The sequence below is a fragment of the Onychomys torridus genome, chromosome 11 (assembly GCF_903995425.1).
Source record: "Onychomys torridus chromosome 11, mOncTor1.1, whole genome shotgun sequence".
NCBI classification, from domain to species: domain Eukaryota; kingdom Metazoa; phylum Chordata; class Mammalia; order Rodentia; family Cricetidae; genus Onychomys; species Onychomys torridus.
In genome coordinates, this window is record NC_050453.1 from 54,014,290 (window position 1) to 54,040,660 (window position 26,371).

The window sequence follows — 26,371 nt, forward strand, 5'->3', positions numbered from 1 at the left end:
CCAAGGCTGTTCAACTAGTCCGTTGCTGGTACTAGGTGTTCCACCTCACCAAAATAGGGAATAACACTGAAACATCCTATGAGAAAATCAGCAAGACCAATGGTGGCTGATAGCTGTGTTCAACACATCTTTCTGTGGTACAGAATTAGGCCCCTACTTTAGGAATCCAGTGATTTCCTATTTTATATGCCTGAGTAGGTGTTGACTCGATAGAAGGGTGAAAAACTCTGTTGAAACTGCAGCTGAGGAATTGATATCTCTGCAGCTCAGAGATAATTGATACACACTCTTCCAAAGCACAGTGCACATTCTAAATCAATAATAACATGCACTACTGTGTCCCTCTAGGGAAATATATGAGAACCAACAACTGGAAGGAATGGCTTCACTACAAGTCTGCCATGGACCCAGTGGGGAGCTTAAGCTTTCCATCCCTACGTTTCTGGCACAGAGAGTTGTATTTTGAGGACCTTGTTTAAAAGAGGGAATGCTTCCACTCACATCTTGGTAATTAAGCTCCAGCAACCACTTGAGCAATCTGAACTCTCTATTCTAAGTGACAACCTAGAACCGAGAAAAGTCGACATCCCTAAGGGGTAATTAAACTTGGCCATCAAGCAAAGGTAGGATGATAGTTGCATGAAAAATGCCCATACACAGTGGCTTATTCATGCAGCTTTTGTAATCCTGGGCTTATCTTTAATAGAGTCCATGTCTAACCTGATAGATGAGGACAGACACGTGGTCCAGTTGTATCCATGTGGCTTAGTGGACAGGCTGCCAAATATTAGTCATCTGAGCTAGTTTGCCAGTGAGCAGCCAGACCACTCACTGAGTTCAGTGGAGGCTTGAACCAATCAAATCGGCTGCGGTGGTTTAGAATGCAGAATCGTAAATTAAACCAGGTTGTGAGTACCTACACTTCAAAAATACTTGTGAAGAAGAGTGAATAAGAAGTAACTCAGAAATGAAGTTTTTGAAACCAGCATACTATGACTATTTTTTCTCAAGTCAGTATAATCCAAGAACTGTCTAAGAAAGTGGAAATACATTAGCAATGAAAAACGAATATAATCCAAATGCAGTCCTCTGTCTCCCATCCTCTACTGTGTCCATAACTTCTCCTATTGTCTGCTGTCATTTGTGCTGTCATTTGTGACTTCTAGAGATTCTTTTCTTCTAATAAGTCATTCTAGATCAGTGGTTTTCAACCTGTGGGTCGCAACCCCTTTGGGGATCGCATATTAGATATGTGCATTACAATTCATAACAGTAGCAAATTTACAGTTACAAAGTAGTAACAAAATGATTCTATGGTTAGGGGTCACCACAACATGAAGAGCTGTATTAAAGGGTCACAGCATCAGGAAGGTTAGGAACGACTGCTCTGGGTGATTCAGTGTCTCTTTAAGACCATATTTATTGTGTAAACATTTAATGTGTACCTTCTTTGCAACAGACTCATGTTGGACACTGAGAATAAGCAAATTGTTTAAATTCAACTATCACTTATGTGTCAAACAAACCTTCTAAATGCTTGAGAGCTTGGGCTCTCACTACTAAAAAAAAGAAGTTTGTTGTTCTTTCAACAATACGGGCAAGTGATGTCATTCTGAGTATGAAGTATCTTTAGGAAGAAATGAATGGATGCAGCACTGCAGACACACAGAGAAAGCCACAGAGAAGAGGTGTTTCTCTTCAGTCCCCCTTCACTCTTTTTACCTGAACCAACTCACGTACTGGCCATTTCCCAAGCATCTGCTTAGGAGCCATGGTTCATTTTATACTGGGACACTCATTCGATAAAACTAGCTTTTTCCAAAGGAATCTGATAATCACAAACTCACCCTGGTGTGTTTTCCACCCATGGGCAGCTGCCCCATTGCCCCGACACCCCGTCACTCCATCATCCCAGTGCCTGTGTGGAGTTTTCCTTCTGGGTGCCTCTTTCCTATTGTCTCCCAGGATAAAAATATGGAGAATGATCCAGGAAAAGAACAAAAGAATAAAAGAAACATTTGTTTTAAAAGAATGGACATTCTTTACTAACTTTCAGGGCTTCAAATCAAATCCTTTCATCATCTAGTAAGAGTGTCCTTGTCCCAGGTAAGTCTTGATCTCTTCATATGCTTTGTGCTAGGTGTAGCCTTCCCATGATGCACTAGTAGCATACTTCCTATCATCTTTTCCCTAGACCTAGCTTTGGGCAAGCTTGGAACTCCTAATCTTATGTGTTTTTATGAGTTCCAGAACAAAACTATTATGAGAAGAAATAAGGGTGTGCTCTCATAATCCTATACGCATGGGGTGACCCTAAGAAGTATTGCTGTGTCTGGTGTGTTATGTTTCTTATTTCCGTTATTGCCTTATTGTACTGACTAGAAATTTCCTGTCTATGTTGAAAGGGGGAGCATTGTTTTAAACTACAATTCTCTTTATCAAATAGTAAACATTTTCTTCTTAATTTGTCATCATTGTGTTATTAAAGAAAGACCTGAGATACAGCATGTAATAAAGGATAAGAGGGCTCATGGTTCTGGAGGTACAAACTTGAAAGGATGCATTTGGTGATGATCTTCGTGCTAACAAAAGCCCTAAGCAAAGTGAGGTATCACATGACAACAAAGGCTGATGCTTTAGTGTGTGTTTGATGTGAATACAAGATTCAGACCACAGCAAGGCGTATTCTGTTTACTTAGTATTTGTGAGAGTTTATGATTTCTGTATCTAAAGGAATGAACTACTTGATCTGTGTTATCGAATTTGTAGGCACAGCTGTTCACATCATCCTCTTTATGATACTTGGGGCCTCTTGTTACAACTCTTCTTTCCTTTCTAGTATTCACCTTTGATGGCTCTATTTTTGTGTCTGAGGTCTTAGAGGAGGCTTAACAACTTATTAATCATTTCGAAAATTTAGATCTTGTTATTATTTTCTCTGTTCTTAATTTTACTGATGTCTGCTTATTTTTCATATGTCTGTTTTTATTATTATTGTTATGTTTAGATTATTGATCTGTGAACTTTTCCAAAGTAGGTATTTAGTGCTATTTATTTTACTCTCAACATTAATGTCACCTCAAAATTTTTATATGGAATATTTCACTTTTATCCTGTTCAGTGCACTGTTTTTCATTTTATTTTCAAATTGAAATAGAATTGTATCACTTACCCCCTCCCTTTCCTCATCCAGCCCTCCTAGTTACCCCCTCCTATTACTCCCCACTGTGAAGCTGGTAGCTTCTTTCTCTTTGAATACTTTTGCTATATACACATCCATGTATGTGTCTGTACAAACACATGTAAATAGAACCTGCTGAGTCCGTTTTTATTTTTGTACGTATATGGTTTCAGGGATGAACACTCTGTAGTAGACATCCAAAAGGGGGCTCATCATTGAGAGAAGCTAAACCTCCTTCCCCAGCAGTCATTAGTTGCCTATAGTTCTTTGTTTGGGGGTGGAAACTGGCACTCCTTCACCTCAACACGTCCATTGATATTAGCATTGGTCTAGGCTTCTTTTTGCAGCCATTTCTAGTAGAGACTTTCACCGAAGATTTCTACTCCCTCTTCCGAGATGTTACCTGTGCCATAGATGCAGGAGCTATGGTGCAGATGTAGCCAGGGGGGTTTGGGTCCCACGATCCCGTGATCACTGCATTGTGTCCCATCATGGTTTTCTGTGTTGATCTCTATTTGCTGTAAGAAGAGGCTTATTGATAAAGGGTGGTAGCTACACTTATTTGTTGGTATAAGGATGCGGCTTAGAATATAGTAAGGAATTATTTTGGTCTCAAGAGTAGCAGTAGCAGACTCTTCTCTAAGATCTATGACCTCACTAGCCCCAGGAACCTGGCTAGATTCCTATTGCCAGGCATGATTTCCCACCTGTTGAGTGAGCCCTAAATCCAATTAAACAGTCGCTGGTTGCCGGTGACATGTGAGTGCCACTTTTTACACTTTTATGCACATCTTGCCATGCTGGTGATTGTTGTGGTTCATAGTGTGTTGCAGCTGGGAAGGACTGTTGCATTGCTTCCCTTCCTTGATAACTTGCTTAGTATTCCAGGAGACATTCTTTTGGACCATTGAATTGCTTGGAAGTTTGCTTTACCATGTCCAAATGTTAGGAGATACTCTTGTTATCTTTTTATTACAACTTACAGTTTCATTTCATTGTTGTCAGAGAACAATTTGTGCATGATTTTAATTCCTGTGATGTACTGAGCTTGAACAATGGCATGGGTTGTTGTCTCTCCTAGAATTTGTAAGGTTGAGAATACGTGTTCAGCTGTTGCTTGGGATGGGGTCTTTTTATAAATTTTAGTTAAAATAGACTGGTGCATTGTGTGTTTCATTTATATTCTTCCTTACTCTTCTAATTTGGATATCAAGTTTGATATGGGACACAGAACTTCAGTCACATACAGGCTTGTCTGTTTATATTGTAAGTTTATCAGTTTTTCTTGGAATATTTTGCAATTTTGATATCTAATTTCAAAATGCAGTGTATCTCTACTGTTTAAATCTTTGTATTCAACAGTTTTCTTTGCTGTAAAGTGTAACTAATATTAAAACAAGTATTCATGGTTTTCTTAAATTACTATCTGTCCAGCTTGTATTGTAATGCCCATTTACTCTTATTCTGCTTATTTTTAAAGTTCATGTGGATATATTTTAGATATCATGTAGTTAGGTCACATTTTAAAATTCGCAAACCGATATGTTTAAATTGGTGTATTTTTCATTTACATTTATATATTTTTTTTTCAAGACACGGTTTCTTTGTGTAGCTTTGTGCCTTTCCTGGAACTCACTCTGTAGCCCAGGCTAGCCTCGAACTCACACAGATCTGCCTGGCTCTGCCTCCCGAGTGCTGGGATTAAAGGTGTACACCACCACCGCCTGGCTACATAATTCTTAATATACTTAAATCTGCAATTAACTTTTTGCTGTTTGTTTTTTTTTCTGTTTTCCTCCGTGTTTTCTTTTTCCTGCCTTCCTGTGCTTCACTTGACATTTTTGTAGTTCTTCTTTGATGCACCTAAGATTATTTTTAATATATTTCTGAGCTCTTTCTAAAGAATATATATATATTTCTGAAACTCTTTGGTAGCTGTTCATGTTATTTATAGCATGTTAGTACCAACACAATTAAAAGTAAGATGATGTATAAATTCAGGTAGGTGCTATTCAGTTTTAGGCAAATCTTGATGAACACTGACTTAGTTGAAATACTGGCTGAAAAAGAGGATTCTTGAAGACTGCCTTTGTTTCTGCTACTCAGTCATATTTTCATAACTGCTAGCTCCTGTATCCTAAAAAGATTTTTTCACATTTTAGAATCTGAACCTCCAATTAGTACCTTTTTGTAATTTTATAATAGTTTACACATTTTATCACATGTATGCTCAATGTCTTCCTATGTCTTAATGGGTGATCAGTTTATTTGTTAATGATAGATGTGAAAAATGATAATATACTTTGCAATTGTTTTTCTCTTAGAGTTGATCAACTATATAATTGATCTGGTACAAAAATAAATAAGTCCTTGCATAATTAAATGTATAGTGTTTATATTAAGCTAAAAGCAGCAGAGATTACATTAGACAAACTTTTAGTTTAAGTATTGACTGAAAAGTTACTTGTTCACCTGTGGTATAAAACAAAGTGGTTGGAGGGTAGCTGGGAGGGACTGGAAGAACAAAAAAAGGTATGGGAAGTGATGTAATTCTATTACAATTAAAAACATTAAAAGACGTAGAGGACTAAAAGCAAACTTTCTCACTACTGCTTTTTTCCCATTAAATTTTTCCAAACAAAATCTCTCATTAATATTTCTACATTTTTTTTTCTACTGGCAAAATGTTTCTCAAAAACCCTAAATATTTCAAAATGTACTTCTTAATACTGACTGTTTGCATAGTTGTAACTTCTGTTTACCCTTTGAAATTGTACAGCTGAGGTTGTCAGAGTCACAGTGTTGACTGGCTGTAATCCTAAAAGTCGTAAACATGAAGTCATAAATAAATTCAAAAGGCATGATGCGAGGAAAAGGAAATATAAAAGCCGATCTATTATTTCCAGCCTATCTAACCTTCAAGGGCATTTAGCAGTTAGTAGAATATTAGCAGTGAAGACAGATTTCGTGATTAGAAGGTTCATTAGTAAGAAGGTACAGGATGCTAATCACAAGACTTTCACTTGCACTGACAAGGTCTGACCTAGCTAGCATTCATCAGTGACAGTGGAATTGTTCCCTGGTGGTATCGACCACAGGCAAGGCAGGGAAAACATGTTCTTCATGGAGGAATTCATCAAAATAAACAGAACTGTATCACACACCACTGCTTTTCAGAGCTCCCTGGAGAGTGGCTGGGATCCTGTTGGAATCGCTTGTTTGGACTGTAAAATATAAAATGCCCAGTGGGAGTCTGCATGTTAAAGAAACTTTAAACTTTGGCACACCAGCACAACTATCACATGAATCCATACCTTAAATGATGTAATTGACTGTAAATAGGTGCTTCAGCAATACTAATCCAGACTCAGAGAATAAACTCTGATATTCTCTAAAAATTACAAATGCTATTCATGTTCATAATTTTTATTTTAAATATTTTTGTATCAAAGAATAACTATAAATGTCAATCAAAAACACATATTTTAAGTCTGGAAAAGCATGTTTTATATTTCAATTACAAATGTGTATTTAAAGGTGACTCAATTTCCAATAAAATATGTTCTCTCCTAATCAGAAAGTGTATTGTGAAGAATTATTAAATCCCTAGAGTTGATGCTGTGAAGGACAAACAGACCATTACCAGGCTTCCCATCTGCAAAAGACATTGTTAATTTGTCATAAAATTTTAAAACTAAATATAGCAATTAGAAATCATATAAAACAAGATATCATTGAATAAAGAACCTACACTCTGGAGTCACACAAACTAAAAGAAAATGAATCTTTACAATTTATGTTTATTGTGTGTGCATATGTGTGTATGCCTACCATATGTTGCAGCATAGTGGAGGCTGCAGGATGACTTTCAGGAGTCTGTTCTCACCTCCTGGGGATTTAATTCAAGATGTCAGACTTGTAATAGCCTTTACCTACTGTACACACACACACACACAGAGGGGTGGGGTAGAGGGACAGGGGACAGAAGGAGGGGGGAGAGCATTGCTAAGTGTTAATCAAATATCAAATCATGTGGTACATTCTGAAAATTCAAGAAGTAACAACTGATAAGGAGGCCTATGGCATAAAGAATTGAATGGAGTTAAGACAGTCTGGACCTTAAAAACTGTATTCATTACTTTGTTGGTTTCATTTTTAAGGTTTTTGAAATTAATGAAATTAACATTAGAGTAAAGGGGCAGTATGGTAGGTAGGGGTTAAATGGTAATTGCCGTTTATCACTTACCAACCAATATATGGGGTTTCCAAAGGTAGAGGCATTCTACTTTGGTTTAGGTCCTTATTTTTTTTTTTTATCGTTTATTAGGTTTGTGTGTGTCTGTGTGTCTGTGTGTGTCTGTATCTGTGTGTCTAGGTACCTGTGTTGTGCAGATGTTAACAGGGATCTAAGCATTGGCTCCCCGGGAGATGAACTTACAGTGGTGAGTCACTTGCCACAAGTGCTGCACACTGAACTGAACCATCTCTCCAACCCAGTTTAGCTCTTTACTTTTCATTAAAATGTCCTTATATTGTACAGTGCCTCAAGGATATGAGAAGTAGAAACAACATGTGATGGAAGACCAAAAGAGACAGACCTCTCAGACTAGATCGTGAAAACTTTTCTTGGTGTATTTTAAATTAAAATTAAAAAAGCAAAAAAAAAATTGTCATATTATGAAAATTTTCCAACTTATCTCTCTATTCTGGATGTTTATTTGCTCTTTGTGACAGCTAGATGATATTATTTCTTTTTAAATTCGTATAATCTCCTATGCAAGTGTAAAATGAATGCATAATAATCTCTTCTTTCGTAACATGAATGTTATGTACGTGCTATACATGCTCTTTTTCATGGTGCTTTTCTGGTTTGGATACTGTTTGTCTCCTCAGAGTTTCATCACTAGAGAATTGTTCCTATGGGAGAGTGATAAAAGTTAGTGCCTGCTGAGAGGGAAGTGAGGATGCTGGATAGTTTGATGTCAGCTTCACAAAGTGAAGTCACTCCAGAGGAGGGAACCTCAATTAAAGAAATGGCTCCCGGCTGGGTGGTGGTAGCTATGCCTTTAAGACTAGTACTTGGGAGGTAGAGGCAGGTGGATCTCTGTGAGTTCAAGGGCAGCCTGGTCTACAGGGTCAGTTCCAGGATAGCCAGGGCTACACAGAGAAACCCTGTCTTGGAAAGCAAACAAACAAAAAGGGCTGGAAGCAAGCCTGTGAGGCATTTTGTTAATTAATGATTGATGAGAAAGGGCTCAGTCCATTGTGGGTTGTTCCATCTCTGGGCTGGTGGTCCTGGCTTCTGTAAGAAAGTAGGCTGAGAAAGGTATGGAGCAAGTCAGTAAGCAGCACCTCAGCACGGCCTCTGCATCAGCTCCTGCCTCCAGGTTCCTGCCCTGTTTGAGTTCCTGCTCTGACTTTTTTGGATGAGAAACAGCAATGTGGAAATATAAGCTAAATAAACCCTTTCCTCCTCAACTTGTTTTTTGGTCATGGTGTTTTGTGATATCAATAATTACCATAACTAAGATGGTGGGTTATTGGGGCTACTTCTCTTGGAAAAAAATGATGGTTTCCTGAAGAAATGTTTCCTGAGGGTGAGTTGTTGCAAGAGGAGTCCCACTCTTTATCCTATGCTAGCATCCTGTTTGGGCACATGATCTTTTGTTCCCTCAAGTGCTCCTGCCATGATGCAGTTAGGACATCAGAGAAGCTGGTCCAATTGTGCTGTCTTGAGTTTTAGTGTCCATTAGTTAAATAAACCACCATTTCCTATAAGGTTAGATGGATTTAGATATTTTATTATACTGATGTGAAAGTGTACGTGAATCTTAAAGGGTCTTATTAATAAAAACAAATCCGGGAGCCAGATATTGGGGTGAATGCTGGAAGATCAGAGGAGCAGAATAAGCCACAGCCACCTCATCTCGCCAGTTCCTCAGCTGATCCTGTTTCCTCAGACTGAAGCCTCTGAGTCCTCAATCAAATGGATCTCAGCTGAACTGTGCTGCTCAAAAGCCTGAAAGCTTAACCAGCTAGTTCCTGGTTTTCACACCTTATATATCTTTCTGCTTCCTGCCATCACTTCCTGGGATTAAAAGGTGTGTGTGTGTGTGTGTGTGTGTGTGTGTGTGTGTGTGTGTGTGTGTGTGTGTATGCCCGCGCGCATGTGTGTGTTTGAATTCATAAACAGCTTTGCTCATGGTTGTCCATGAGAACAAGATGGTGTGATTTACCACTGAAGATATCATAATCCTTTTAATAGAGTACACAGAGAAATCATGCTGGAACTGAACTGGAGGCATTCTCCCCGGTGGATAGTGTTTATGGTGTCGGAAGGTGCTTAAGAGGCTGTTGGGGAGAGAGATCATCAACAGTCCTACCTAGCTCTTTTCCCTAGGTGCTACAATATAGACCCGCTAGCCATTGCTACAATAGTGGCATGAATATTCTGGAGACCACAAACCACTTTCTGATGGCTTTAAGGCCCAATCCATGGGTGTGGATATGTTGCTGATCCTATGAGTCTCGCCAGAAGCCTCTGGCTGTGGAGCCACAGACATTAGGGAGAATCTATTTCATTTGGCTCTTCCTCAGAGATCTACCTCTTTGTTTAATTCTATTTTCATATCTTGAATTGTTTTCATTGTTTCATTCTGCTGTTTAATTTTTCACGTCTTCATTCCTGCATTGACTGACGCCACCTTTGACCTCCGTAACCATGTTCATTATCATTACTTTCAAAACATGATTAGTTTTCTTGGAGGACATTACTGTGGGGGTAGGAAATTTTGGTGAAGATCTATTATCTTGGTTATTCATGGTGTGTTTTGTGATGGGACATAGGAATTTAACATTAGGTTGTTGAGAGTCTTTCATGGTGTAGGAGTCTTATCTCTCCTTTGTTGAGTGGGTGTTTGGATCTCTGTTTCCTGTTACCCCGACTTGTCAGGTTGCTGACCAGCTGAATAGAGTTTGGTTTTGAGGCCTGACAAAACAATCTACTACTGATGCATTGCTAAATAGGCATGTAGTCTAATTGCCTCATAAATATTAATAGTTTTATCCATAGCTAGTGTTGATGGGTTGATCTCACCTTGGCCAAATCATTTTTTATTGCAGTGAGCAAGGTTTAAAACTCATAACTAGTCAAAGTGCTGTGACTATTGAGTGCTCACCCCTAAACAGGATGTCACTTACCCCCTGCAGTGCCTGTGGGACTTCATGGAAGAGCAAGTAGAGAAACAATAGGAGCCAGAGGCTGCAGCAGAATGCAATGAACCTCTGTCTTTCGTGTATGAGTGGCTGTTGCACTCAGGAACAAACTGCAAATGTTGTTTTGCAGATCTGCACCAAAAAAAAAAAAAACAACAACAACAACAAAAAAAAAAAAGACATGAAGATAGGAAGTGACTCTTTGGGAAGAGGGGGTTCACCAGGGATGAAAGGGGGACAAGACCAAGTAATGAGGGTCCAATATTATCACAGTACATTGTATGAGTGTATGGAATTGTCAAAACTAATATAATTTTAAAATAGTATATAAGCAGCTGCTTAATGTCCTATTAAATAATCAAGTCATACACTTGGCTTGTATCCTTTTGATAACCACATTGCTTTCCTAAACTTTCATAATTACAATGAAATCATCAATAACTTAGAATTTTAAAAGTAGGAAAAATGTTTTGTGAATAGTGCATATAGGAACTTTGAAACATATGTGAGTGACGTGAGTGAAGGACAGGAAATCAATGGTTACAGAGTGGAGGCATCTAGACCACAGGTGTTCTGAATGCTGTCAGATGATAGTAATATGTAGTAAGTAAGTATAAAGGAGCTATGGAAGTAGTGCGCAGAAGATTTGAAAAGGAAGAATGTTCTTAGGGTCAATTTTACTTTTTGTTACCTGGAGTTCTTTGTAGCTAGGGAAAAAACATTGTATTTCATAGTTATTTAAAAAAATGTAGAATTGTGATAGATTTAATCAGGTTAAGGGAGACAAAAGTTTCAAGAAAAAATATGCAAGAAATCAATACCTGAGTTTTGAGAAATATACATGGACCAAAGATGCAGGTGGATACTAAAATGGTTGCTAGCTGGAAAAATCCAGAATGGAAAAATTCATCAATGACGGAAATAGCATATTTTGGAATTGATCTAAGGGAACAGGCTGTGTGATCTCTGCCCTTTTTGTATTTGCTCTTCTGGGTTTGGTGGCCTTGCATGCTTACAATACATTGTAATTAATTTCTATGAGCTCCTTGTATTCCTACATCTCCAGAGAAATGTATCCTGCCCTTCCTCCTCTTCCTCCTCCCCCTCATCCTTTCTCTCCTCCATCCCTCCCCTACTTCTCCCTCTAGTCTTGTGTAGCCCAGGCTAGACTCAACCTCTCTATGGAGCTAAGGATGGCCTTCCACCTTCTGGTTCTCCTACTTCTCTAGGCATAGGATTCTGTAATTCATTGAACCCAGGGCCTTACACATTTTAGACAAGTACTCTATCAACTGAGCTAAATCTCCAGCCCTGTTATTTGTTTTTCAGTCAGGTCATGTATATTAATACTTGTATAGTGTTTCTCTTGGTACTAAAGTCTAGAGAATTATGAAATATTTTATGCTACATCATTTATTGATTTTGAATTTTTATTTAAAAAATCAAGTAATTTAATTCATCCTTGATTCTTAGTCTGGGTAATGAAAGCCGTGTTTCCTTCTGCTTCACAGAGACAAGACTAGTTCTCCTGGTGCATCCCAGAACCATTTGGAGCTCACTATGTATCCCAGGCTGGAACACTAAGATTACAGGCTGGTATCAAACACGACTTAGAGAAAACTGCTGGAAACTATTTCTGCATTCTTCAGTGCATTACATTTTCATGACTCAAGTCTGTTTAAATGAGGTACATAGTTTCTTTTTATTCCAAGATATGAGAAACTGCTTTTATAGGCCAGTCTTTCTGCAAGTCTCATTTCCCCTTCTTTATTCACTTTTTACCATGGATGACTAGTGTTTTCTAAACCCACTACAATTACATTCTTTTCGGACTGCATTATTTTTTCCTCATATTCTGTTTATGTCTCCTATCAAGTGTCATGTTGGGAGTTCTGTCAACATAAGATCTATAAGTGGAGTGCCTTAGGCATATTACGGGTTACAGATATAAAAGCAAACTTAAAAAAAATCTGCTTAGTTCTACTTTGTTTGATAGTATGTAACATTTAAAAAGGAAGAATGTTCTTAGTGTCAATTTTACTTCTTGTTACCTGGAGCTGTTTGTGGCTTTGAGGGGAAAAAAAAAAACATTGTATTTCATAGTAATAAAAATGTAGAATTGGGATAGATTTAGTCAGGTTAAAGGAGACAAAAGTTTCAAGAAAGAATGTGTAAGAACATGAACATGCTGGGCACTGCCTTTCCTGTCTAATTTATCTTTATGCCCAGCCTCCATCACAGGTGGTTCTGATGTCAGTTTCTTTGAGATGAGCCCACTCTATCAGGGGGAGGTCTCCTTCTGGATGTTTCTTGGGGCAGAGCTCAAAGATGGGGTACTTGCATATACTAATTCCAGTTCCCAGATCCACAAAGAAGGGAGCTATGCTTATTTTCCTTGTTTTTTTTTCTTCATGTGCACATGTATGCATGTGTGTGTATGTGTGTGTGTGTGAGTGTGTGTGTGTTATGATTGTTCAATGAAGCCTCTTAAGAGAGCTTGTTTTGAATATCACTGATCTGCATACGTGTTCTCAGATGAGTTGGGTTCTATTTGTCTTCCATTTTGCTCTCTTAGTAGCTCTTGTCTTTATATTGAAGCTTTGAATATTTTCCATTAAAGCATAACTATTTTAGTAAGTTATTAAAAGTCCAAACTTAGATAGAATGCTGACTTTCATGTTTTATTATTTTTATTTTGCTTGAGGAGATAGTGAAGTGCAGTGGTTACAGACATGTGTTCTGTATACAGAGTATCCAATTTCCATCACAGAACAACAATCACAAGCTTTGAAATGAGCTACAGCTTGTTTAACATCTCTAAAAGAATGTGAGAACCCAAATGAACTGTTATCCACAGTGCTTGGAGCAATGCTGGATACACAACACTGGAAAATGTCTCTGTCTCTATTGTAATGGGGTTGCCAATGGGATTTCTTTATTTTTTTCACAGTAGACCTATATACTTGTTTAAGGAACAGGGTCAGTGGGCTGGCGAGATGGTACAGCAGATAAAGGCACTTGTTGGCAAGCCTGAGTTTGAGTTTCAGAACCCACTCAGTGGGAGGAGAGAACCTACTCTCACAGGTTGTCTACACACACACACACACACACACACACACACACACACACTGTGTCATATGTTCTACTCCATACTAAATGAATAAATGTAATAAAACATTTTCTAATAAAACTGTTCAGAAATTTTAAACTTGTTCAATATCATGTATACATAAGTAAATACTAAGTTGAAAATATAGTAAGTTAAAAGGCATCGTGGAACCTGCTCCTGTAGAACATGAGAGCTTAGTCTTCCAATACCTTGAGTATTGGTTTCTCTAACTGTATGATTACTGTGAGCTTTGGATCACTGCCATTTTCCAGTATCATGAGAAGATAACCTATCTATCCCTGGAATACTGCTATCTCTGCAAAAGAGCAAAATTGAACATACATGGTTTCTAATGGATGCACATCACTTTCACACAATCATGAAGTTGGAAATGGTAAATTGAACTGTAAGATTATCTATAGTAACAAATGTTTTCAATTAAATATGTGTTCAGTTAATGAAGTCATAAATGCAGGATGTGTCTCAGGGCTGGTGGGTATCAAACCTTGAGCTATGATTATTATTCTGTTTTTCTTTCTTCAGATGATGACACTTTCTCTAAAATGGAAGTTGTAAGTTGATCCTTCGAGGCTTCCTTTAACCTTGTTTGTAAAACAGCATATCTAACATAAATTCCTTGAAATTTGTTTCAAGGAACTCTGTTCCTTCCCAGTTTTGCAGCATGATATATGCTTTTGTGGGTATTTTACTGTGCAGCGGTGTATGTTATTTCAGGTGATAGTTTAGTGGTACGGAGAAGAATGGGAGATTCTCTTCACTGCTAGTTTATACTTAGGTGGTGCTGGCTCATGGCTGTACGACTTGTCTGACTAGAATTCATATTAGATTTGTCTGTCCACAAATCAAATATATCCTAGATCAAGGATCAGCAAATGTTTTCTGTAAAGATCTACAAAATTAGACTTCATGCAACACATAGTCTGCTTTGAATACTCACCTCCGTCATTGTCCTGTGAGCGCAGTTACAGAAAAGATATGTGCAAATGAACATGGCTTTCTCCAGTAGCTTTTTCATTGTGAACACAGAAATTTCAATGCTATGCAATATTTTTATATTTAAAAATTTTTAAATATTTAAAACTATAAAACATACATAACCTTTAAATGCACAGTTGTTTATAGAGTGTATCATCAAAAGAAGATAATTAAGTAATCTATATACCTGATCTGTCACTAGATAGCTATAGTATCTATTATTTTTGTAATCCCACTTCTTCCCTCATACTAAACCTGAAATTGATCATTTCTGATAAATGACTATATATTACTGTTTTCAGACTGAAATACTAAGTATGAAAATATAAGCATGAGTGGTATATGTGTGCATGTGTACATGTGTGATGGGAATTTAGAATTGGCTCATGGAATTTGGAAGATAAAAGTGTACAAACTGTATTTTTCAAGATGGAGGGTCAAGAAACACAACATAATTAGGTCTACATCAAAGGCTTGAGAACCGGGAGCACCGATGCTCAAGGGCATTAGCAGATGGTGGTGCACACCTCAAAGGGAACAAACCTACCTTTCTTCACGTGTGTGTGTGTGTGTGTGTGTGTGTGTGTGTGTGTGTGTGTGTGTGTCTGTCTGTCTGTCTGTCTGTCTGTGTGTGTGTGTGTGTGTGTGTGTGTGTCTTTGTCAGGTTCTTAATGTTTCCAATGAAGGTTATCCACAATGGTAAAAATCTCCTTAACTAGTTCTACTCAGTCAAAGGCCAATGCCAACTAGAAGCACTCTCACAGAATCAAGATGAAACAACATGTCCCCAGACATCTGGATATCCCTTAGCCCAGTCAAGTTGATACATAAGGTTAACCATTGCAGTCCTCCTTCTTATGGTGCTGTGTTGATGCTCCACCACTTCTGACATTGTCCTTCCTGTCATAAAACTGCTTTGTCATCCTGTTCCAATATACTTTCAATATTTCCTCTCAGTATCCTTTTAGTCAAGACAATCCCAATGATCTGTTCATTCCACTAACCTATTAGTCTATTTACTCACTCTTAGACCTTAAATGCCTTTATTCATGTTGCCTTTGGTATAGTTTTTGGTGGAATCTCATGAGCCTCTCCTCTGTGCATGATGAGATGATTATATATCATGAGTTTTTATATCATATTATATATCACAAGTTCGTGAGTCCCATGTCATATCCAAAGATACCGTTTTTTTTTTTTTTCAGTATGTTTTTCCAAACTCCAGCTCTTGCATTCCTCCAGGCCCCTCTTTTGTTATCCTCTCTGAGAGCTGGAAGATGTGAAGATACAGATGCTCTGTTTAAAGCTGAGCATCCCGCGGTCATCCCTTCTCTTCTCGTTGCCCGGTTGTGAGTCTCTGCACCAACTGCTGCCAAAATTCGCAAAGAGCTTCTCTGATGAACATAAGCGCATTGTTAAAAACATCCAGGTTCCAAAGAATGATAGCTGACTAGGTTCATAATTTCTATTAAAATTTGCAAATAATTTTTTTTTATTTATTTGATTTTTTAAAAAACCATCTAGATTGGAGATTTTTAGAGTTTGTTCCTAGTGATAAGCACTTGGGTACAGCAGCATTCTCAGAAATCCCAGTATCCTAAAGATGCTGATGGGAAAGAGCTCTGGAAGTTATTGGTCTGCTCTCTGAAGCTCTACTCTATGATCTTCAGCCTTTCAGCCCCTACAACTTTTCTCCTCCTCTATAGAAGGCTAGACAAATTGATCTATGGCTATAATTCACAGAAAGAAAGTCCCAATGTGTGTGTTGATTTAAGGTTTCCTAAAATCTGCTTCACTCACCTTGCTGTCACTCACCTGCAAGAGCAAGCCTGGCTTCTGGACATGGGTCATCCGTGGCATTTTTTTTTTTCTGTGCTCATTATCCTCCAGTGTCAAGAACGAGGCTCACACACGTTCTATGCAACCATTTTAGGAAGATATTAAATGCCAAGGAGCCTGAAGGTTTTAGCCCACGAAAGACTTTAGAAATGGATATTGATGTCTAGTGACAACAACTCAAACTGTCTCTGCTCTGTCCTCAGCACCGTCACAGTGATTTATGACAGTGCAGTTCTTTTTCTCCATGCTGATTCTCCTGCTTGACTCTCAGGATCCGTTACTGTTCCTACTTCTTAGTGGTGATGATCACTGAGAGGAAAGTGCTTCAGCCGTTTTCATGTCTGAGTAGAGACATAGATTCATTCATTAAGACCGGAGCTGCTGCTGATAAAACTCTACACACTGGTTATTAGAAATACATCTTTATTCTAGACCCAGAAGCAGTGAGGCAATAAGCCAGGCAGGGGGCCATGTTGTTGTAAACCCAGCTGTGGGACGGCAGAGTCAGATGGATTTCAGGGGCTCTCCAGCCAGTCTGCCTCATCTACTTGGTGAGTCCTAGGCCGGTGACAAACGGTCTCCAAAAGGATGGACTGCTTGTAAGGAAGGACACTTGAGGTTGTCCTCTGACCTCCACATATACCCACACACATGTGTGCACCCACACACATATGAACACACAAATAAAAAAATTTTAAAAACGTTTTACATCTTTAAAATAGAATAATTTTGAAAGGCAGTAATAGAGTTTTAATAAAACAAACCCACATATACCAATAGAGTAACCAAGTAAATTATTTTTCTCATGTGACAATTTATAACACTTATATTTCTAGAAATTTTAACAAGTTCTGTAGAACTCACAAGTAGAAAAGGTATATTTTGATATATAATAATTTTGCAGTAGATTCTTTTTCACTTGAAAGGCTGTAATAGATGCTTGAGCCTGTGATGGATTTGCAGGATTTTTTCTTGAGCTGTGTGGTGTGCATTTGTTCTAATTGCTGAGCTCCCCTAAACTGTTCTGACAGGAGCATGCTCAACCCTTTTAAGGAATTATCACGTTTCCTCTTGTAGCTTTGTACGTCTGGATTGTGGTTCAGGGCAACACTTCTGTCCTCTGGGCTGGCCACTCTGACCCCCGCCCCTTGGAATGTGACCAGAAAACTCACTGTAATTAATTGATTTCAATGGAATCATCCTGATGCAAATGTATGTGATTCTCAGTCTTTGGGCCCAGTGCCACCGTTGTTCCATCCTGTTTAACCCCATTCTGCTGAGTTCTTTCTGTTGTTAAAGGGACCTGTCACTTACAATCTCAGATGTCTCTTTTAAATATGAATCTAGCCAAAGAAGAAATACTTACTGAGCATTAATGTGTTTCAGTCACTCATATGCACATTGGAAATGAGCGTTAGTAATTATAAGGAAGAGTCCATAGTGCAGTGCATCTTGATTACTGGGGAATAATGTTTACTTTGGAGAACTTAGGACTCATCTACCTGTCAATCATCTGTGTTATCCAGATGCTCAATTACAGTCACTAAGGAACTGCAGACTTAGTGTTACACATCCACCCACGTTTTTACCAAAGTAGTATGGACTGGGGACTGGAATGCTGTCTTAGAATAGTTCTTGCATACTTATCCATCACCCTGGTTCTTTTGCTTTAATTCTTTTCCCCCCTACATAGTTAGGAAATTTTTTCTGTACCTATGTCTTACTGTTTTGTTGTTGATGATGATGTTGTCTATATTTTGAGATTTTATGTTAATTTAAACATTGCCCCCTTCCCTTTCCTTCCTCCAAACCCTCCCAATGTAAACCTCCCAACTCTCTTTCCAATTCACGGCATCTTTTTTCATTAATTGTTCTTGTGTGTGTGTGTGTGTGTGTGTGTGTGTGTGTGTGTGTGTGTGTGTATTATGCATATATATTCCTAACAGTAACCTGTTGGGTCCATATAATGTTACTTGTAGATAGGTTTTCAGGGTTAACTATTTGTCACTGAACAACCAGTTGGTATGTTCTTCCCATGTCTCCCGCTTCCAGATTTACTCAGTTGCCTTTATGGGGTCCAGGCATCAACAGATTTTTGCTGTCTAGTTTTTTGTATTCACTGATGTCAGCCTTGTTCAGCTCATATTTGGGCTGACATGTTGATGAGGCTTTATGGTTGTAGTTTCTGATGTTACTAGGAAACAATCTCACAGCTAGACTTCTGGTTCTCATAATCCTTCTGCCACCTCTTCCGCAATGTTGCCTGAGCTGTGGGTGTGGGAGTGTTCTGTAGATATATCCACTGGCACTTTGCTCCATAATTCTGCATTTTGATTGGATGTGGTTTTCTGTAGTGGTCTCCATCCACTGCAAACAGATGTTTCCTTGGTGAGGAGTGAAAACTATTCCCATCTATGGGTTTAAGGACAAATGTTTATAGATTGTTGTTGTTAGGATTATGCTGGTTTAGTGAATCAGTGGTTGCGGATTCTCCTCCAATAACCTTGATTTCACTTGCACTGACACAACACAAATCCTCTCAGACACAGTAAAAGCATCCCTATAAGAGAAATTTGTAACTCTAGTGCCCACATTAAAAAATACCAGAAAGAAAACAAATAAATAATTTTGTGATGCAACTCAAAAAATTGAAAAAATAAGAACAAACCAAATTTAAACTCAGTTGATGGCAAGAGATAATAAAAATCAGAGCAGAAATCAACAAATTAGAAACAAAGAAAAAATAATACAAAAAAAACCATCAAATCTAAAAAGCTTGTTCCTCAAAAAGATAAACAAAAATGACAGACCATTGACCCAACTAACAAAAAGAAAAGAAAGGGAGGACCCACATTAATGGAACCAGAAATGAACAGGAAAAATCACAACAGACACCAAAGAAATTCAGAATATTATAAGGGACTATTTAAAACCTTGAGCTCCATTAAGATGGAAAATCTAAAAGAAATGAATGATTTTTCTAGAGGCAGCCAAATCACAAAAAAAATTAAACCAAGATGTCAACTCCCTAAATAGACTCAAAAGAAATGAGAAAATTGAAAAGGTAACATAGCAAAAAAAGGCTTCCAACAACAACCAAAGGTCCAGGACCAGACAGATTCACAGCAAAATTCTACCAGACATTCTAAGATCTACAATCCACACTAAACTACTCAAGAAGAATAAAGAGGAAAGAGAAGGAGGAGGAGGAGGAGGAGGAGGAGGAGGAGGAGGAGGAAGAGGAGGAAGAGGAGGAGGAGGAGGAGCAGGAGGAAGAGGAGGAAGAGGAGGAAGAGGAGGAGGAGAAGGAGGAGGAGAAGAAGGAGGAGGAGGAGGAAGAGGAGGAAGAGGAGGAGGAGAAGGAGGAGGAGGAAGAGGAAGAGGAGGAGGAGGAGGAGAAGGAGGAGGAAGAGGAGGAAGAGGAAGAGGAGGAAGAGGAGGAAGAGGAGGAGGAGGAGGAGGAGGGGGAAGAAACAAAAGAACAAAAGGAGCACCCCCAAACTCCTTCTGTGAAGCTATTTTCGCTCTAGTACCCAAACCAGAAAACGACAGAGTACACATTCTGTATTCCCAGAATTATTTCCTGATTTAGTAACAGTCGTTTTCCTAAAGTCTCCCTCTAAAAACCTAGGAAATTATTATTATTATTATTATTATTTATTTATTTATTTATTTATTTATTTATTTATTTATTTATTTATTATGTATCCCTGCAGGCCAGAAGAGGGCACCAGATCTCATTACAAGTGGTTGTGAGCCACCATGCGGGTGCTGGGAATTGAACTCAGGTCCTCTGGAAGAGCAGTTGGTGCTCTTAACCACTGACCCATCTCTCCAGACCATATTATTATTATTATTATTATTATTATTATTATTATCATCATCATCATTATTATTATTATCATTATTATTATTAGAGTAAATTGTGTGGATTCCCTTCTGTCATCATTCGATGTCTCTATGTCTTTTCTAAGAATCTCATTCTGGAAAACCTACATGTCAGACCAGCATGATCATCCTACTCCATGGAGCTGAAATCTAAGGAAACATTTCATATATAATCTTTTAGATGGAAACCTGCTATGTTGCCCAACCTAGTCTTGAACTCATGTACTCAAGTGATCACCCAACCTCAGTCTCTGTAGTATTTCAGACTATAGACACATGTCCCAACACAAAACTAAAATAAATAATTTTAAATGAGTCAATTCTACTTTATCAAATAAAATATTCTGAGGGAGGTCAGAGAATATCATTGCTAAAAAATATTAAGCTAGCTATAAGAATACCATGTGTTCTTTATTGATGGGCAGGAAATATAAAACCTTCAAAATAGATGTTGTATCATTAAACATGTAACTGATCTATGACGATTAACACAGAATCAGTCATATGAATTGCATTTTAAGCTGCATGGCCAGCTCTTATACAAAAAGTATAGACATGTACTAGCACAGATACTAATCATGGAATCAGACATTCCATTTTTAGCTATAGGGTTTGTTATGTACCTATTAATTTGCATGAGTTAATGATGGCAAAGAAATAATTCAAGAAGTCCCAGAGGATATAATTTCAAGAGCAGAGTGTAAACTCTTGTAATAGAAAAACTACCCCAAAGTCTCTATAATTCTACTCATGTTATGTGATAGCTTATTTTTTTCTTACAATTTTTCCACCTTATCAACAACAAAAGTACTACTGAACTGTTATTGTAGGATTTACAAACAGAAGAAAATTACTTTTCTGTAAATTGGGTTTTGAAAACTAATGTAAGTATACAGAATTATAGAATGTTTATTTAAAAGTTGTCATATCAGAATAACCATGTGCTAAGACCTTGACAAGAAATTAATTTCTCTAATTAAGAACCTATCCCACAGTGGATCTTTTCCACGAGGCGTTAACAGAAGAACTGGTAGGAAATGCACAAAGGGGCATGAATCCAGTCCAGACTGGAAAAATCTGCTCCAGGTTTGACTGATTACCCCATCCTCCTGTGTCAGTGAGATGCTAGGAAGCACAGTGCTTTTTGGGTCCAAGTCTGTGGAGGAGCTGTGGAAGCTGGGACAGGGATGGCATCCTGAGTCTCTGATGCACCTGCTCCTCTCTGAGCCGGAGAAGAGGCAGGAGCCAGACTGGGACAGCAGCAGCAGCAGCAGCAGCACTTCAGACGGTGCTGTCTAAGACCATGAAGCCCAAGAAAACTGACTACCTTCTCATCTTCTACCTCAGTTCCTCACTGCTCATCTGCATAAAGAGTAAGCCCTTCCCACTTGCTGAACTTCTGCCGCTCTTCCTGGCTTCTTAGCTCTCTTGTGTGTAGTTACAAGAAAAGGTGTGTAAGTGTTCTTATAAGTGTTAGCAAGTGCGCATAAGTCAGCGCTTTTAGTCCAGGTTTTAAGATTTACGCTAAGGAGTAGTGGCATTCTCAAACTGTTTTATCTCTTGAGCAGTGAGCATGAAGCAGAATGAAGGGCTATGCAGAAAGAATATTTTGTTGTATTTGCACACTTATGAATTAGTTTTGGCACTTTATATGAGGTTAGACTTTCTTAAAATGATGTTATTAATAAGTTATATTGTCTCGTATTCTCATATGCTATCTATTTGTCTTCACAGTTAAGTAATTATGAATTGCTACAGTAGCTCTCATAAGCAGAGGGATAGTCTCAATACTTCCTAAAGGGGGATGGTTAAAACTGTCCCTTTCTTCCCCCCCCTCCCCCATCACTAGAGAAATGGTCATATAGTTGTGTGCTTATGAGTGAAGATATCATTTTCATCAACTTCCCCCAATATAAAAAAGAATGATGTATTTTGCCCCTGAAATAATCTTGTTAGGTATGTGGCAGTGTGGTGAGTCAGGGGAGAATGGCCCCAGCTGTGTGTTTATGAAGGACAGTAGCTATTGTATACATTTAAAAGGAAGACAGGGAGAGTGTGCGCTTGTCAAAGGGGCCATGTGATTTGCATCCGTTGCTTCTGAATATCAATACTGCAAAGCAAAGAGCAGCTGACTTTGTGTAAGACCACTAGCATTAAGGCAGTGATGGGTAATCTGGGTCGCCTTCTGTGGCTATGACAGTGCCATGTGTTCTTACTGGTGTGGTTTACAGCTGAACAAACAGCAAATATGAGTTGAAGACATGAGCAGGTACTCTTGCTGGGTAACGGAAAACACATCCAGAAGAGTGAGATCAAACTTCAACAAACAAACAAACAAACAGTAAAACATCCATCACAAAACACGCAGAAAAAAAACTTAAGAGATGTATTTGTTAAAGAGGTGTGATTTTAAAAGTTATCCAACCCGTTTGAAACTTAGATTGGGACTCTTGATAGGAAGTAAAAGTGCCTTATTATCTTGATGGACACAAGCGGGAGGCCAGAGGCAGAAATGTGACATAAAATGAAAAACGATGCCACATTAGGGGGCATTTTGTAGCAAAGAACATTCATTGTCTTTTTGATGCAATATTTATTAAATTTCCTAGAGTGTTTGTTAGGGCTCAAACATGGAACCTCTCATACATGTATCTATTTAAAGAAGAATCATCACTAGGAACATGCCCAGGAACATTGTTTCTCTTTCCTTTATCACTAGACTCTAAGCAAATATTTTAATTACTTAGTTTACTCTCCAGCAAAATATTTTCTTAGTTTAAGAAGGTAAATTAAGCTTATTTTAATTTTAAAGCAGACAGGTAGCCTTTTATTTGTGTTATATTTGTTGTAAATTAACGATATTGCCTTTGTATTCAGAACATTTAGTCTACACTATTTGGGGGCAATGGAATTTCTATCAGTAGCCCAGGTTTGCTTGGATCTGAACCCACTCTGTAGCTCAGGCTAGCCTCCAACTTGGGACAGCCTGCCTCAGCCTCCCAAGTGCTGAGATTATAGGTGTGTACCACCATGCATCCAATAAACTGAATTTATCATTAATTTCTTTTGTGTGTGTGATGCTAAAGATCAACTATAAGCATCTTGTAAGGGCTAAGTATGTGCTCTTCCACTGGTTTATTTCCTTGTTCTTCTCAAATGTTTAATTTAAGAAAGGTATCATTAAGTTCCAGGGTGGCCCTGAACTCACTTTGTAGTAAAGGCAAACCTTGAACTTTTGATCTTTAGGCTGAGGGTCTGTCTCTAGAGTCTGTATTCTCAACTGGAGTGTCCTGTTCCCATGCAGTAACAATACACAAGGACATCACAAACATACAACTTAGTGATTAGCATCTTATTAGTTTTTATTGAAACTAGTATCATATTAGTTTTTAAATCACACTTTGAAATTTATTATCTTTTTTTCTTTTTATTCATTTTTTAAAATTTTATAATTTAATTTAATTTTACATATCAGCCCTGGATTCCCTTGTCTCCCCCCACACACCACGCGCCCCCAGCCCATCCCCCATTTCCCTCCTCCAGGGCAAGGACTCCCCTGGGGAGTCAGCTCAGCCTGGTAGATTCAGTGGAGGCAGGTCCAGTCCCCTCCTCCCTTCACCTAGGCTGAGCATGTGTCCCTGCATAGGCCCCAGGCTCCACACAGCCAGCTCCTGCGCTGAGGACAGGCCCCGGCTCTAATTTAAGAGGAAGGAGTTATTATGGCCCCAGATTATATTACTTCTGTAAAGTCATGCCTCAAAATGCTGTTTATTCTTAGTGCTCTATCTCTTTACATCTTTGCAGTTAAGGATATGCTCCATGAAGGACATTAGAGCCGACTTCCACACAGGGTACATTCACTTCCTGTTCCTAGGTAGGTAGGAGGTCACTCTCCTTAGGTGGGCATTCAGTGAATCTGCTCTGTTGATTGTTTCTATATCTGTTCCAGAATCTTACAACATTTATTCAGATATATAGGATCAGGTATATTTTAATAATTCAAGTAGGGCCTTTTCATTTTGTTTCTGTCGTATTGAGAATCTCATTGGTGTGAGACTCTCTTGTGGCCCATTATTTTTTAGCTATCTTAAATAATGGGAACACGTTCTAATAACTCTGTTTGGACCTTGATATTAGCTTGCTCTGTGAGGCTTTCAAGAATCTACCTTATTAAAGCAACCATCAATTACATAGCGGTTTGTATCTCCTTTTCATTAGTCTATTACAACTCTGGAGAAAAATGGAATCTTTTCTATGCAACTGTCATGTCTAGAATAATGTGAATTTTTTAATTTATGTTCAAAGCATGATCAGTGCATATAACTGGAATGCAATTTGAGAAAACCATTATTAGAATTATATGAATGACATAAAAGTATTTTAAGAAGCATTCACTCTTCTGGAAGGTGGCAATTATTAAATATCTGAATTTGAATAAAGTCCTCATAAAGAGAGTTTTCTAAAGAATAAATAGGATCTATGAACACAGGCTATGGTCTGATTTATCCAACCTTAATGCTATTATTGAGGAATAATTGAATTTTCTCAAAAGACCAGAGAAGCCTGGTATAACTCACCAAGGAATAGCCACTTATTCTTTAAAATTCTACACATGCAGCATGATTTAGAACTTTGATATTGATGCTGCAAGTCAGATGCCACACAGCAGTGTCGTCACAGTGCTTACCAACAGTGAGGTGGGGAAGGGGTTCCTTGCTTCTTCCTAAGTAATTTTGTCCTCAGCTTACAGTAAGCTTTACTTCATAGAAGCGACCCATTGTTTCCTACATCAATGTAGAATTCGTTTTGATTTCTCTTCATGTGCTCATTGTAAGCAGATGAGATTTTGCTCAAGAATTTGCTTGCCTCACCTTTGGTGATTTTTTGATGATTACCATTTATATTCTTATAGCATCAAAGTTTGATATATTGAGTGGGCAAGGACAGCAAGGACGTTTTGTTCTCCCTTCAGGTTTACTGTTGATTCCTTAAGAAGTCTGAGGAAGCCAATTTTGTTCTTTTAACAAGGAGACTTCCCCTTTTCACAATGTTGCTCCTTCACATCAGATTTAGCATCCCTGTCTATACTTAGATTTCATTTTGCAATTTTGTTCTATGTCACATATTAAACTGCAAACTCATTACCTTTGTGTTGACGTGTTTCTGTTTATCTGTGAGGCTGTAGGATGGCTGCAGGAATCATCAGTGTTTTGTTCATCGTTATAGGAAATGAGACTGAGGTAGCTTGTCCTTAGCTTCAAGATGAGTGAGTTGCTAGATAGCAAAACTTCATCTAATCACTTCTAAGTTTACTGATTTGCAGGTTAAACAGATATTGAAGCCAAAAATCTAAACATCTAACTTTGTTCTACATTTTCAAAGGTAATAAATAAAAGACTCAATCTCTAAAGCTATGAGATTTTTATTTTCTTTATTATGATAGACAAAAAAACTAACTAAATAAAGAAAACATGTACTCATGTAATGTCAGCAGGGAAAAGCAAAATTGAGATAGAGAACTATGGAATTTATAGGAATAACTTTTTTTTTCTGTAGAAAGTATCTAATGCAATGGTCCTGAGGCAGTAGCATGCCTATAGAGCTTTGTGAGCTTGCTAGGTATTTTGTACAATTTGAGTAGACTAATGGAAAAACAGGAAACTAGAATAGGTATCTGTGATGTTACTAATAGTACCTTCAAGTTTTACAATAAACCTACAATGTAGCCATCTTTAAACCCACTAATGTACTTAAGGCAAGATAGATTAAAGGGTATACTCAAAACACAGCTATAGGGGGACACACATGAGATTTTCAGCCCTTGGTCAGTCTGGATCTAAGCAACATATTAGCTCACAAAATGCAAAAGATAAATGGTCAGGGCTTGCGCATGCTGACATTGTTGTAGGAAATCAGTCATCATGGAGATAATTACAAATATTATATTTCCAGGATTTTCCCAGATAATCAAGTATCAATTTCACATTTATGCTATTCTGAATTTTAAAATGTTCACAATTTTAACTGATGCCTGATCCTTCAGAATGAAACCTGCCAAGATGGGAGGTGCTGGTGTGTAGCCTCCATTGACCTTGTTATCAGTCTTTTTTGGTTCTTCACATTGTCAGAGTGATTTCCAGATG

General features: G+C 38.1%; 1 protein-coding gene across 1 annotated transcript in view; it reads left to right on the forward strand.

Moving 5' to 3' along the window:
- The first annotated feature begins 21,472 nt into the window (after window positions 1–21,472).
- Crb1 (crumbs cell polarity complex component 1) overlaps window positions 21,473–26,371 on the forward strand; it is a 179,702-nt gene continuing 174,803 nt past the window's right edge. The window contains exon 1 of the mRNA XM_036201970.1: window positions 21,473–21,601. Within this exon, the coding sequence (XP_036057863.1) occupies window positions 21,532–21,601 (70 nt within the window). The 5' untranslated portion in view covers window positions 21,473–21,531. The remainder of the gene's footprint in view (window positions 21,602–26,371) is intronic.